Below are 14,556 nucleotides of genomic sequence, written 5' to 3' on the forward strand. Positions count from 1 at the left end.
ACTCTTTCCTGCTTATGCAGGGGGTCGGACTCGATGATCTATTGAGGTCCCTTCCGACCCTAACACCTATGAATCTATGACAAAAACTTCTTTACTGTCTGAGTCTCCAGAGTCTGGAATAGACTCTCCCCAGAAGTGGTGCAAGCACCTACTCTGGATACATTTAAGAAATGCCTGGATGCTCACCTTGCTGGGATCATCTAACCCCAGATGACTTTTCTGTCCTTTGGGCAAGGGGGCTGGGTCTGATGATCTCACAAGGTCCCTTCCAGCCCTAATGTCTATGTAATCAATGGCACAACTGTATTTCAGGAAGCCTTAGGGGTAACTATTTGGGGACATTTTTCACTCTTCTGTTTTACAGCTTTATTACTTGCTGTCTTGAGCAGAGGTTCAGTTAAACTGCTTATTGCAATGTACTTGACTAGAACTTGTTGTCATGCTTTTAACTTTTGTTCTCAACTACGTTAGTTAACAGGTCTGGTTGCATATACAGTCACAGTTGCTCACCAATGCATCAAAATGTTTAGTCTCAGTTTGCCTGGGAGTTTGCCTGACTCCAGAAGCTCGATGATGCCTCTTCTCCTGTTCATTCTACACAGAAGACATGACATATGGCCTAGAATATATGACTTGGGGACTCTGCTATCCTCCATAACACCTAATAAGGATAACAAATACCATGGTCTGTATTCTGCTTGTGGACTAATTGAAGCACCAATCTCTGGCTTATTTGTCTGCTTTTATATGACATTCTTGCCAGAAATAGGTCTCTTGACTAACATTTACATATTTTACTGATGGCTGGCCGTACAAAATCCTACCAGAATGCCCATACATAAATCAGTCCAAATTCAGTATTTTGATGGAGCTGGACAAGGATAAAATAGTGCTTTAAAAAAGGCCACATATCTTACTTAGAAGTATTGGAGCCCGCATCCAGTGGATTCTCTTCCTCCAAGAATGGATTTTGCTCGTTTGCCTTTCGAAACGATGGTTTTATCCAGTATTCTACAGAGTATATTTCAATTGAATTCCTGATTTGGGAATGGAGTATACATGAATAACTCAAAAGGTCTTCATTTTTAGTGGAACTATAGGGTTGGAAGCCACCCCCAAAGTCATGTAATCCAGCCTGCTGCAGAGATTCAGCATTTACTGTTGGTAATCTGTCCCTGACAGATACCTACCCTGTCTCTTCATATAGTTTCTAGAGTCCAAAAGCCTTCTGAGAAAAGAGGGAAGAACTACGATTAATACTTAAGATATGTGTACATTTAACGTGAACCTGGATTGCAAGAAAATACAACGATGCACTTGCAGCCTACTTCAAGCATTACCAAGTCAAATACCTAAGAGAAATGTGTTATATTACATGAGTGTTTATATCTGTTCACAAGGTTCCTTGGGTGAATTTGATATCTTTTATTAGACCAACCCAAATAGCTGGAGAATAGTTATTAAGCAGGCTTTCGAGTTCAAAAACCCTTCGTCAGGCTAAGGAAATTTCAGCAGTTGGTATATCTGTTCACCACACTTGTCGTCTTATTAAAAAATAATTGGACCGGACTATAAAAAGGGTGTCTGTTAGAAAAAATACAGGTGCGTCTTCAAAGTTAAGTGGATTGAAGATTATAAATGAAGAGGTTTGGAGTAGATCTCTGGTTCTTTTAAAGCCAGGGCTCTGAATTGCAGTGTACTCATTAGACACAAGAATTTGATATATTGTGTCTGGAGCGTAAGTCTTTGGTGCCACGTTTCACTCGTATTTAATTGCTAGCAATAGAATATGTGCGAAGAAGACGCATTTTGGCAGCTTGGAGTTAATGCTAGGCATCTGTATGAATAACTTGTTTCATACAGTATCGTCACCGTCCTAGAGATTTAAAGAGTTGATCCAGCGCTGAACCGAGTGGCCAAACCGTGGCACATACATGAGTCTTGTTGACTTGCAGGGACTCTTTGGGCATGGGGGCCATTTCTTTTTTTTATTGCTGTTGCTGTAGTGTTGGGCTCTGCATTATTAGGACTTGGGTAAATGGCTCGAAGAAGGACTTGGCTTGGTGGTATTGTCATTGCTCGTGATTTTCACAGACATCATGATTCTTGTGGGCCTTTTACTTTAAAACCCAGCTCCCAAAGTTGTGTCGTTACATCAGAGGCTCAGCTTTAAGTTAAAGAATAATTTTCTTACAAAGCTTCCGGTTTTGGAATTGTTTGTTTTGTCTCATGTAATCTTTGAACTTTTGAGTTTGGCATTACTGAGGCAGGTTTAAGTTAAGGTGACATTAAGGCTGTCTTGCTGTGTGCCTGCCTGGTGTCACCCAGATATTTTACGGTGAAGTGTCAGGAAAGATTGGACACACAATCCAGTACAGCCACTTGAGGAGCAAATGTGTACGTAGCCTTTCTATCACTGTGCTTTCACCTTGATCCTTTTGCTTCTCTTGCTTGTCCATTGTATTTCTTCCCCTCTCCCCTTCCTTGGTTCTTATTTTTTTTTTCTGTCTCACTTTGTGTGCCGGCAGCAGCGGAGCTTATTAGACTGCTCATTTTTGACATGCAGGCAGGTAGCTTCTCAAGAGAGCACCTTTTTGATGTGTTTGCTGTGATGCGTACATACTAAATGAAGGAGAGGGACTAGGGAACAGAGATCACACAAGAAACAAAGAATAGTTTAAAATGATCGGTACAGGAGGGAGAGAGTTTAGAGGAAGAAGGTTGGAGGACATAAAAGGGAGCTAGGAGAGCTGGATTTTGCTTTTGATGGTGCCATGGACTACAAATCCCTGCATTACTATCTGTACCTATAAAAAGGGATATTTTAGGGTAAATAGAATAAGACAGGATCTGTAATATCCTGTCCCCAGTGCTGCCCTTGGTTCAGAGTTGACCCGCGTGTCCCAGGCAGTGCGGGACAGCCCAGCTCTGTGCTCAGGGCCTGGGACATGCACCACACAGTGCCGGGGCAGGTGTCATGTGCAGCATAGCGTCTGGACTGGCTGGAGTGAACGCCGTGTGCAGTGGGTCCAGTATGTGGAGGATGGGGAGCAGGGTGGGTCTGTGGGCTCAGTCGGGCCCACAGGACCATCCGTGCACCCATTCATCTAGCCCGTGGACTGGCCATGCACCACTCACCTGCAGCCAGATGAAGTGGATGCCTCCGGAGTAAGGTACATGTGGCGAGCTCCAGCCCTTAGTATGTTTTATTGGAGAGCTCAGCTGAATAGGGATATTTGCTTAGCTAACCAAGCTTTTTAGCAGCTTGGTGCATGTGAAGTGCTTGGAGATGCTCGGAAAGGACACAGGAGATGCTAAACTCTAAAAGAAGTCGGCCACGAGCAAAATTAAAGCTTCAGTTCTGGACTGTAGATCAAAGGCGCTTATCATATAGATGCTTTTCATTGCATTTCCCTTGTGGCAGATGACTCGGGATGTGACTTTCACAGTTTAACCGGCCTACGTTTTAAAGGCAGCTACGTCGACGGATCCTCATTTACAAGCTTTCGAGGTTTGGTTTGTGTGTTAGTAACACTGCTAGCTTTTATGTTGTTTTAGTCCATAGTTATGGTGCTGTCCTGCAGCTTCAGCAAGGAAGAGCTGTGTGTATCATCTACGGGTTTTTTCTTTCTCTTCTGAGGGCTCTAAAAAAAATGTTGTCCAGCTCCAACTCGAGGAATTTTAACAGCGAGTGCCTGTCATACCATCTTGTGCTCTGTATTTGTTCCAGTTTATCTCAAGTTTACAAGACTTAGCTGGAATAATTTGTCCTCTTCTGCCTTTTCAACACACACAGTCACTAGAAGGTTATCTGGCTCACTTGTGTGTCCCATCCATCCCCCAGCAGATTATTTGGTGATCTGGCTGCAAATGCAGATTCATAAACCTCCCTTGGGGATTTTGGTAAGAAAAGTGGTCACTTGCTGACATCAGGACGGCCTGTTTTTTCTGCGATTCTCTTCTCCTTTGCTTGAAGCTCGTGACCCATTACCAACACACATGAAAAGTCCTGTATGCCAGTAACTTTCAAAGAAAATGAAGATAAATAGTTTGAAAGACATGACCAGCTGCGAGCGCCATGGGAAGTGAGGAATAACAGCACGTACGGTGCCGCAGGTGTGCGGAGTGGTAGAGAGGGACAAGGGACCGAAGGGGACTTCTGGACCATTCAGTCTTGTCCCCTGAAACCATGCCAAAGACGCACACCTTTATCAGTCTGTTTGTTAATCAGTTAAGGGACAAGAAACATTTTGGAAAGCTGACCCAGAAAATCTGTCCTCTGTGGTCAGAGACTTCCTCATTATATCTGGCATATATCCATTCATGGCGAGCATTTTACCTGCTTGTACTTGGGGCTAGCCTTTAATTTAAATTGTTCTTCTCTCTCCCTTGTCTTTACCCGAAGATGTTTTTATAGAGAGGAATTGTATTCTTTTGTTTTAGCTGGGCTAAATAAGCCGAGATCCTTTGCTCTCCTTTCCCAAGAGAGACGCTCCAGTCTCTTGATCGTTCAGTCTGACCGTTTCCAAAACCAATTTGAAACACGGCCCTCCAAAGCATGAAAGATGCTTGTTTCGTCTTGGGCAGATGCGGTTCTTGGAGTAAATGTGATATCTCTTATTAGACCAACAGAATAGTTGGAAAAAATGTTCTTTGCAAGCTTTTGGACACAAACACCCTTCTTCAGGCACAGGGAAGTTTTCAATAACTTTATCTCTCTTGCTAAACCCTTCCTTATTTCTTCCTATTCATTCTCTTCTCTTCTACCCCTTTCTCCTCTCTTATTACTGCACTTTTCTTGCCTATCCATCCTTACCGTCCTCGACTCTTTCCAGCACTGTTCTGGTTGTGAGGCAATGCCAATAGCACATGGCAGAAGAATAAGAGAAGCCACAAACAGCATCCCCTCCCATCCGTGAACTACAATTTTCTCCACCCTGAACTGCATTCGGATATACTTTTTCATAAGGAAGAGACATGCTGTTCCAGTGTGAATGTTATAGTAAGGAGCTGTTTTCTCCCTGCCCTGTCCAAAAAACCCAAAAAACTATTTATTAGATTCATAGATTCATTAGGTTCCTTGCAATTACATCAATGAATAGTACTTCAAGTTTCAGATTCTTAGTTTTAACCCTGAAAATAGAACTCAAAACTTTCTAATGCATTAATAAATGAAGGAAAATAGCAGTTCAGTTGATGCTATTTTCTAACATCTCGGGTATCTGGGGCAAAACATTTAATCTGGCTTTTGCAAAAATTTCTTGTAAGAAACTCTGTCTGTGGACATAACAGCATGTGTGCCATCTAGTCAGTGGGCGAGAGGAGGCTGCTTTTGTGGCATGCTATGCAGTGAACATGTAATTTTTATACCCCTTGGTAGTGATACAAAAGAGGCTGTCATGTTTAACAGAATTACCATATTATGGCCAAAATATATGCATGTAAAAAAAGCATGGCAAAAGCTACATAACTTCTGCAGTGAATATTTTCAGAAATGGAAAGTAAGGGTGTGCTGTGACCCTGGCCTGTTAGAACAGGTAACTGTTTAATATTAAAGCTAAATAATATTCTTTAATATTACAGTTAATTGAAAAAAAAAGTACTGTTGTGAGCACTGAGATTGTATGGATATAATTGGGATTATGTTACTTTGATCTAAGGATAGTTTCCTTTTTCAGCCTTGTCTTTTTGTCAGTCTTGCCGTTGGATACATAGGCGTTGCAGGATAAGAAGCCAAGCCCGTTGGCTATTTTTACAAGAAGCCTGCAGAGTGGTTGATTTGTCCTGGGGTGCATACCTGAATACAGAACAGCTGCATATGGCCTCCCCTTAAAACCATTCTCTCCATCAATCATAGTCTTGAGGGGAGAATGAATCCTTTATAACTTAAATTGGATCCAGCTACTGATCAAATCTCTCTGGAAAGAGGAGGGAGACCCAGGGGCAGAGTTCTTCTCATAGACATGGAAAGTTCGCTGTTAAATAAACCTGTCTTATTGGTCAATTTTGACATTAAAAACAACTCTTTATTAAATAAAGATTTGCATTTAGATTTGCAAAATTTCAGCCTACCAAATAAGTGTCTTAGGTTGGTCTTTGCCAGAAGGAAGGGAAGGCCATCACCTTCTATAGACTAACTGCGGGCTGCTCAACCCCTGCCCTGTAGGCAAGATCCAGCCCATGGAGCCATGTTACCCAACTTGCAGGGGTCTCCAAATGTCTGGAAATTTGGCAGTGGGGATTTGTGGCAGTGTTAACTCCCACTTCTCTGATGTCAAATTGCCAGACTCATGGGGAGCCCCTGGACTGGATAACAGGGCCCTGCACACCCAGATTCAGCCAGCGGGTTTGGGCACCACTGGACTAACTTGCTCAGAGAGGCATGAACTTTTGTAGGCTACTGCCTACTTCAGTATTGGCAGAGGTGTTGTGAAGTGTTAACAGGTTTTCTTCTTATTGTCAAACTTAGAAGAAAAAATGCTTCACTTCACATAGCAAAGATCACTTTAATTGGGCGGTATCTTGGGCGGTGATCCTCGACCAGGGTGCTTTGAGATCCTTTCAAGGATGCTGTAGGGTGCCGCATCATGTTAGCACTGTTAAGTGTGCAAACGTGCTGCATGAGATGCGCCCAGAAATTTCAAAGAGAAATTATTGGGTCAAAAACACTCTTCCCTGTTGTGGTTTTTCTGAATTCTTTGCAACAGAAGAATCGCTCTATAATTTTTCTGTAGTCCAAACCGGGGGGGCGGGAAAAAAAAAAAAAAAGGGAAACTAAGGGCATTTTTAGATGCGTTTCTGGTGCGGCACCGGGCACTTTAATTAGCGAGCCGTGCTAATGAAAAATGCCTGTGTGTCATGTGCATCGGTGTCGCCATGCATTCCTACACTGAAAAAAAGGTGGCGGGGTGCTTTGAAGTAAAGCGTATCGGACGCATTTTATCTCGAAGCGCACCGTCACCATTTTATCAGTGCAGATGCACGTGACATATGAGGCTGCTGGGGCATGCAGTTTCCAGGCTCCAGCCGACTCGATTAATCGACTCTGGTCTGATACTCTGGATTTCCAGCGTGTTGGAGCAGGTGCACATGTGTAGGAATCTTTTAATATTGAAAAATTGTCTCTGAAGACAGATTTTGCTTTACTCAAGCCAAGTCCATGCTTATGTATGTATTTATGTAGTGCATGTATAGTCTGGCAAGTATGTGTGTGAACATGCAAAAAAAAAATCCTTATTGCTCAGTGGGCTGTTTCAAATTTTCCCTTTTTGTTTTTTTTCCCCCTACATAGTTTTCAATTTGTATTAAGGTAGTTAAAGATGGAAAAATTAATAATGCTTTTATGTAAGCAGAGCTTTTATGAAGTCCCAGCTTAAATTGTGTATTTATCTCACAATATATTAAATTAGTTGCTTTACTGAATTACCTCGTTTTTAAAGAATCGGATGTCATCTTAGTGCCTGTTTCATGTAGCTTCACGCGTCTTTGAGAATACACAGGTTTTGGAACAGACAGTGTATATTATTTTCTCTTCCTCACAGTGTTTTAAGGTGGTGGTGCTCAACCTTCCTACCCCGAGAGCCAGATGAATGGTGTGGGGTCGGTCCGTGGGTGTGATCCTGCGTGCTGGTCCAGCCCCACGTACCGGATCTGGCCATGGAGTGGCTCTGCGCACCGGTGCTATCTGGCATGTGAGGCCACGTCATCCGGCCTGTACGGCTCCCTATAGGATGTTTCTGGAGGCTGCAGCAATTAATGCTGCCACCACCCCTCCACTTCCAAATTTTCAGACCCTTGGGGAGCACTGGGCTGGAGATTGAGCGTCACTGTTTTAAGGGTTTTTTTTCTTTGACAAAAGACTAAATCTGCTCGTATTGTTACAGGAAATCTTTAATGATGTAAATGAGTAACATATAAATGATGGTTAAAGTCAGGGGTAGGCAGTTATTTGGCCTGGAGGGTCACTTAACGAGTTTGGTGAACTATTGAAGGCTAGGATGGGGGGACAGGGAGATGTCAATTGAAACTATCTGGCCCACTGACCACTTCTGACAAGGGAGGGCTGTGCCCCACGCTGATCCGCTCTGCTGCGGCTGGGGCTGGGGCTGGACCGTGCAGCACGTGGACCCCCACTCCCATCTCCACCATCTATTCCCCCCACCTGCCCCACTTTCTATTGGCATTGCGCGGTCCTGACACTGGCCACCGGCAGCCAGGCCTGCACAGGATGGGGAGCAGTGCAGCGCGCCAAGTAGCTGTCCCACCTGCATGTCACGACGAGCCCCTGCTGCTGCACCGCACCGCACCAGGAAAGTTGGGGGCGGCTGGCATGGGCTCACCCCCTAGTTGCACCGCAGCGTCAGCGGTGCATTGCAGCAGTTGGGTGGGTGGGATTGCTACTTGGTGCACTGCATCGCGCCCCGTCCTGTGCAGACGTGGGTGCCCACGGCCACGATGTCAGGACTGTGCAGCTACATCACCAACAGGAAGCTGAGCGGCCGGGGGGGGAGAGGAGTCTGCGTGGCCTGGCCCAGCCCCAGCTGCGGCAGAGCGCAGTGGCATGCTGCGAGATGCAGCCTTCCCTCCCCAGGCTCCTGGTGGAGGCTGGTGGGCCAAATAAGATCAGTTGGCAAGTTGGGTACAGTCTGCATGCCATATTTTACCCACCCCTGGGCAAGATCATCTTGTTTGTATCCTCAATTTCAGTTGTTTTACACATACCCCTGAAATGTGTATATAATAAATGCACCATATTGAGGAGCCCAGAACTGTACATGATTAATGTGAAACGCTGTCTTTCTCTTTCAGCGGTCTTATTGTTCCTGAGAAGGATGGCAATGAAACCGTCCCAGAAGTTGTAGCCACTTCTGGCTACGTCTTGCTGCACTTCTTTAGTGATGCTGCCTATAATTTGACAGGTTTTAATATCACATACAAGTAAGTACGGCATCTTCCAGACTCCTTTTAGGAAATTTAAATGCTGCATATGGAGAGACCAGCCTCAGTTTCTTGGTAGATGCAGCAGCCTTTGTAACATGTAACATTTTAATAAGGAATTTGATTTTGATTTTATTATATCATTACCTCTGCATTGCAATTTAGAGAGAGCAAATATTCTGATGTGAGCTTTTCTTTAAAGAGCTTTTTAGTATTTTAGGTTAAAGAATAGCTTACTTGGATAAAATGGGAGACCATGACACGAACTAACACTCCCAATTTCTGTAATTTGTCTTTGTTCTGTGGCTGGCATTATTTTCAGAGGCTCATTGTAAGCCTGGGTAAATGCAGCATGAGTAATACAGTGACTTTTCTGAGCAAATGTTAAATTTGTTTGATTATAACCAGTCAACCAAAATTGATCCCATATATGCCTAATGGGATAAGTATATATCCTCTTGCCTTTTCTCCTTCCCACACCACTACATAAGAACAAGCTTTTTCTTTCCATTATGAGGACTAAGCATATTATAGCGATGCCCCTAAAATGTGCCTGGTCTCACAGCTGTTTTATTTTTTCAAGCCTTTTAAATTTCAGTTTGATAGTAGATTACCAAGCTGTTCCTCTAGATTAGAAACACTTCACTTTTTGTGTACGACTTTAACCGAGTTTTAGCTATTGGTTCTGTCTAGGCGTTTGCTACTTCGTCTTTTATACACAATGCTGGACGTTTAAAAAAAAAAAAAAAAAAGAAAAAAGCTGGAGACTCTTCCCTAATGAGTTAACTATTTGCAGAATGTTACTTTTAAAGTCTTGAGTAAAAGATCCCAAGATGTACCGAGCAGCGCAGGTGTGCATTGGCCTCGCAGTTAATTGAATTTCTTGCCTTTGTGGGCATAGGAGTCTCAGATTTTTATTGCAGATAAGAAGCAGATTTTAAGTGGTTCAGTAGGATTATTTCCTCTTTCAGAGGCAGGAGTTTTTAATTCTTTGTAACCTTTAATGTTGGTTTACTGAAGAAATTCAGTTGTGAGTAACTGTTTGTGTAATCCATGGGAAAAGACTCTCTCCTGTGTAATCTTGTAAGTGGATACACATGTTAAATGCCTTCTGTGCAATCTGCCTACATTAGGCTGGGCTTTTTTGAAAAGAGAAAAATATAATTCCAGAGGGAATGCTACTAATTCAAAAAGTTGTAGCTGGCACCAGTCTATATCTCTGCATGCACTCGTGATTTTTGCTGGACTTCCTTGGACATTTTTTTTCTTCTGGACACCTCTTCCCTTAGCTATGATTGCTCGTGTTCGGTGCCTAAAACTTGCTTCCTAATTTGTATTTAGGTACCTAACTATGTGGTCTGACACCTGACAGGGTGCTGAGAATCCTGCAGCTCCCGTTGACTTGAGTGGCTCTTGGCATCCTCAAAAATCAAGCCCGAATTTATTTACCAGCCTGACTTTTAAGCATCTAGTTTTGAAAATGTCGGTTGCTCTGTTACCAGAAGCCATGACACCATCTCCTGGCAGCTGCCAGTATTGCACTTCGACAGTGCCCTGAAGAATTTGGGACTCGAGTTACCTGTCCTTCAAAGAAAATAGACAGGAAGTTGGTGTATTACATTGTCATTTTCAGTTTTCTCTAAGCCGACATGTTCCTTCGTTTCAAGAGGTCGGCATACAATTTTGTTTGGAGTTTTCTGTAACTTTGAGTTTTGGATGATAGTCTCTCCCCTAACATGTCCTTAGCACTGCGATTCTCAACCAGGGTGCCGAGGTGTCCTGAGGTCTTGCTAGAACCTTTGAAGGGTACCCCAAGGTGTGAGGAGATAAGTAGATAAGCACAGGCTTAGGCTTGTCCTTGCCTGAATGAGCCCCCACTGCCCAGCCCCTCTGCAAGGAGGTAAGTACGGTCATATATACATTAATTTTTTTAATTGGGTGCCACTCAATTTGCAGGTGTTATGGAGTGTGTATTTCTTTCTTTCTTTCTTTTTTTTTTTGCAAATATCTAGTTGGTCTAATAAAAGATATCACCTCTGCCACGAGTTTTGATTCCTTTTGCCTCTAGACCAATACAGCCTGGATACCTGGATCTTTTTATTTTCCCAAACTAGCTTGGATTGTAGCGAGCTCTGGGCATTGCTACTGGAGCCTGAATTCAAAGTGGAGCTGAAGTTTGCTCTGATAGGACTGTAATGAAGAGTGAGCCCCTTTGATTTGATTCAGTCTTGGTGCTTTTGTTTTCACCTCTGGCAGGACAACAGGGGTATTATGCGGTGATTGAAATGGCTGAGCACAATGTCAAGTATCCATGATTTGATAAAGAGCGAGGCTTCTGAATTTAAATTTGTGACAGAGACGTGATGTGGCTTTGTGCCGTAGGACCATTTCTGCCACTGTTCATTCCAGTTCAGTGCCATGTACACCGTGATTCAGAGGCATGTGGCTGGGATTTCAGTTTGTATTTGATAAGGTGTTCATTTGGAAAGTGAGTTTGTGGCTAGTTCTTGTGCATAAATCACACAGACACCACAAAGCCTTCATGGTAGCGGATGAAATTTTTAACTGTGATGGAAGTTTAGAGGAACTAATTTTCATTTTAACCAGGGGGGATTTGATTTAACTCAAATTGATTTAAGCCATGTTTTAAATTATTGGTCAGGGAGCTACCTTGATTTAATCCTTGTTTTCTACAAAAAGTGCGTTCTTGTTTGATATCTTTTATTCATTTAACTTCTTGAAACTTTGCACTTTTGGAGAGAGTGCACACAAACTTGCAGACAGTGCACACAAACTTGAGACAGACAAGAGGGCTGATGGGTAGGTAATCAGTAGGGCTGTGAGAAATTTTGGAAGCCGTTTCGTTTTGGATGCGTTTCGGTGGCCGAAACACCGAATCTGAAACGAAACGGAAGGCTCCGAAATATCTCCGAAATGAAATTAAATCATTCGAAACATTTCGGAGGTGGGCTTGCAGGGAAACAGAAGCTCGGAAGTGGCGAGGGGGAAAGGACTGCTCTGATATTGACATCTGTAGCTGGCCAGTGACAGCGATCTGCCCCTGAGGTCTCTTCCAATCCCAGTGCTCTGGGGGAGGGACGGCAGCCTGCTGTCGTCCCACATGCAGATCTGGGGGCCTGCACCCCCCGGGAAGAGTCCAGCACAGCCCTGCAGCCCTCCTTTTAAAGGGCCAGGCAGGGGATGGGGCCATGCAGGGTAGCCATGGGGGCTTCTCCTGCAGCTTCCCCTGCCCAGGGAGAGGCAGACACAGCTGGAGGAGCCGTGGGGGAACCTGCAGCCACCTAGTGGTCTGAAACACCGAAACAAATCACTGTCCCTCTGAAACAGCCAAATCCAAAATGGAAACGAAACATTGCTGTTTCGCACAGCCCTCGTAATCAGGTCTGTTATCACTCATCTCTATATATTGTACTGCTGTTTCATAGTTTCGTAGTTGGTCGGGTCGGAAGGGACCTGAGCAGATCATGAAGTCCGCCCCCCTGCCATGGGCAGGAAAGGATGCTGGGGTCAAATGACCCCGGCTAGGTGGTTATCCAGCCTCCTTCTGAAGACCCCCCGGGGTAGGAGCAAGCACCACTTCCCTTGGAAGTAGGTTCCAGATCCTAGCCGCCCTGACTGTGAAGTAGTGCTTCCTGATGTCTAGCCTGAATCTACTCTCAGTCAACTTGTGGCCGTTATTCCTAGTTACTCCTGGCAGTGCTCGGAAGAACAGGGACTCTCCTGTTCCCCGCTGGTCCCCCTTGGTAAGTTTATAGACGGACACCAGACAGGTTCTGGTCCCATAGCCTCTCCTCGTAGGGCCTGCCCTGCTGCCCCCTGACCATGCAAGTGGTCCTCCTCTGGATCCTCTCAATACTGTCCACATCCCTCCTGAAGTGTGGCACCCAGAACTGGACACAGTACTCCAACTGCAGCCTGACCAATGTCGCATAGAGGGGGAGGATCACCTCCTTGGACCTGCTCGTGATGCATTTCTGGATGCATGACAAGGTGTAGTTAGCCTTACTGACCATGTCCTCCCATCAGTGGCCCATGTTCATCTCGGAATCAATAATGACTCCAAGATCCTTTTCTGCCTCTGCACTGACGAGAAGGGAGTTCCCCAGCCTGTAGGTGTGCTGCTGGGTTTTCCTCTCCCAGGTGCAGCACCTTGCACTTGTCACTTTTGAAACCCATCCTGTTCTCATCCGCCCATCCCTGTAACCTGTCTAGATCCAGTTGCAGCCTGTTCCTCTCCTCGGACCGAGCCCTGAGGGACCCCACTGCCCACATCCCTCCAGGTTGAATAGGACCTGTCCACCACCACCCTCTGGGTGCGGTCCTCCAGCCAGTTAGTGACCCATTTGACTGTGTAGGTGTCGACGCCACAGTCCCCTAGTTTTTTAACGAGAATGGGGTGAGAGACGGTGTCGAACGCCTTCCTGAAGTCCAGAAAGACTATGTCTACCACGACACCTGTGTCCAAGGCTTTTGTGACCTGGTCATAGAAGGCCACCAGGTTGGTCTGACAGGACCTGCCTCTAATGAACCCGTGTTGGTTGCCCCTAAGCATGATCCCCCCTCGCAGATGTGCTCCTGGATAATTTTCTCAAAGAGCTTCTCTAGGACCGAGGTAACACTAATGGGCCTATAGTTTCCTGGGTCCTCCTTCCTCCCTTTTTTGAAAATGGGAACCACATTGGCCCTTTTCCAGTCCTCCAGCACTACACCAGAGCACCATGAGTGCTCGTAAAGCCGTGCCAGGGGTCCCGCAATGACCTCTGCTAATCCCCTCAGCACTCTGGAGTGGAGATTGTCAGGACCTAATGGTGAATTCCAGCCGGTGATGATCGCTGTCGCCCAGGTGGTCGAGCACCCGCAGACCCCTCATCAGGTCATCGCCCTTGGCCAGGACCAGGTCCAGGTCCAACAAGGCGTCTCCCCTGGTGGGGCTGTGCACCTCCTGGGTTAGATGGAGGTCCTGTATCTCGGCTAGGAACCTACGTGAGTGGTCAGACCTGGCTGACTGCTCTTCCCAGCAGATGTCCGGATAGTTTAGGTCACCCATAATGGCCATGTCCCTTGACTTGACTACCTCCACGAGCTGACCTGAGAATTCCCGGTCCAGGTCTTCCCCCTGGTCGGGTGGTCTGTAGTAAACCCCCACCATTAAGTGTCTTTCCCCCCAACCCCCTTGTATTCAGACCCAGAGCATTTCAGTCTGCCCCTGTGCTACTCATTGAGGATGTGCATTTCTCCTTGATGTAGAGAGCCACACCCCCACCTTTCCTTCCTGTCCTGTCCCTCCTTGTACAGCCTATCGCCCTTGATGTTCACTGCCTAGTCGTGCGTTGGGTCCCACCAAGTTTTTCAGTGAGCCCTACTATGTCCACTGTTAACAAGGATGTTATCTCTGGAGACACAAATCCACAGTTTGAGATCTGAAACTAAGAAGCACAGAGATGTTTAAAGGGACCTTCTAGACCGGGGTGGGCAAAATGCGGCCCGCAGGCTGGATGCGGCCCACCAGGCCGTTCTGTCCAACCCATGGGGCCCCCCAAAAATTTAGAAAATTAGTATTTATCTGCCCCTGGCTGCCTGTCATGCGGCCCTTGATGG

At 45.4% G+C, this 14,556-nt stretch overlaps 1 protein-coding gene across 1 annotated transcript in view; it reads left to right on the top strand.

Moving 5' to 3' along the window:
- Positions 1-14,556, top strand: part of ATRN (attractin) — a 179,528-nt gene that overhangs the window by 11,135 nt on the left and 153,837 nt on the right. The window contains exon 4 of the mRNA XM_025200696.1: positions 8,809-8,937. Within this exon, the coding sequence (XP_025056481.1) occupies positions 8,809-8,937 (129 nt within the window). The remainder of the gene's footprint in view (positions 1-8,808; positions 8,938-14,556) is intronic.

Source organism: Alligator sinensis, unplaced genomic scaffold (genome assembly GCF_000455745.1).
Source record: "Alligator sinensis unplaced genomic scaffold, ASM45574v1 scaffold12_1, whole genome shotgun sequence".
Classification (NCBI taxonomy): Eukaryota; Metazoa; Chordata; order Crocodylia; family Alligatoridae; genus Alligator; species Alligator sinensis.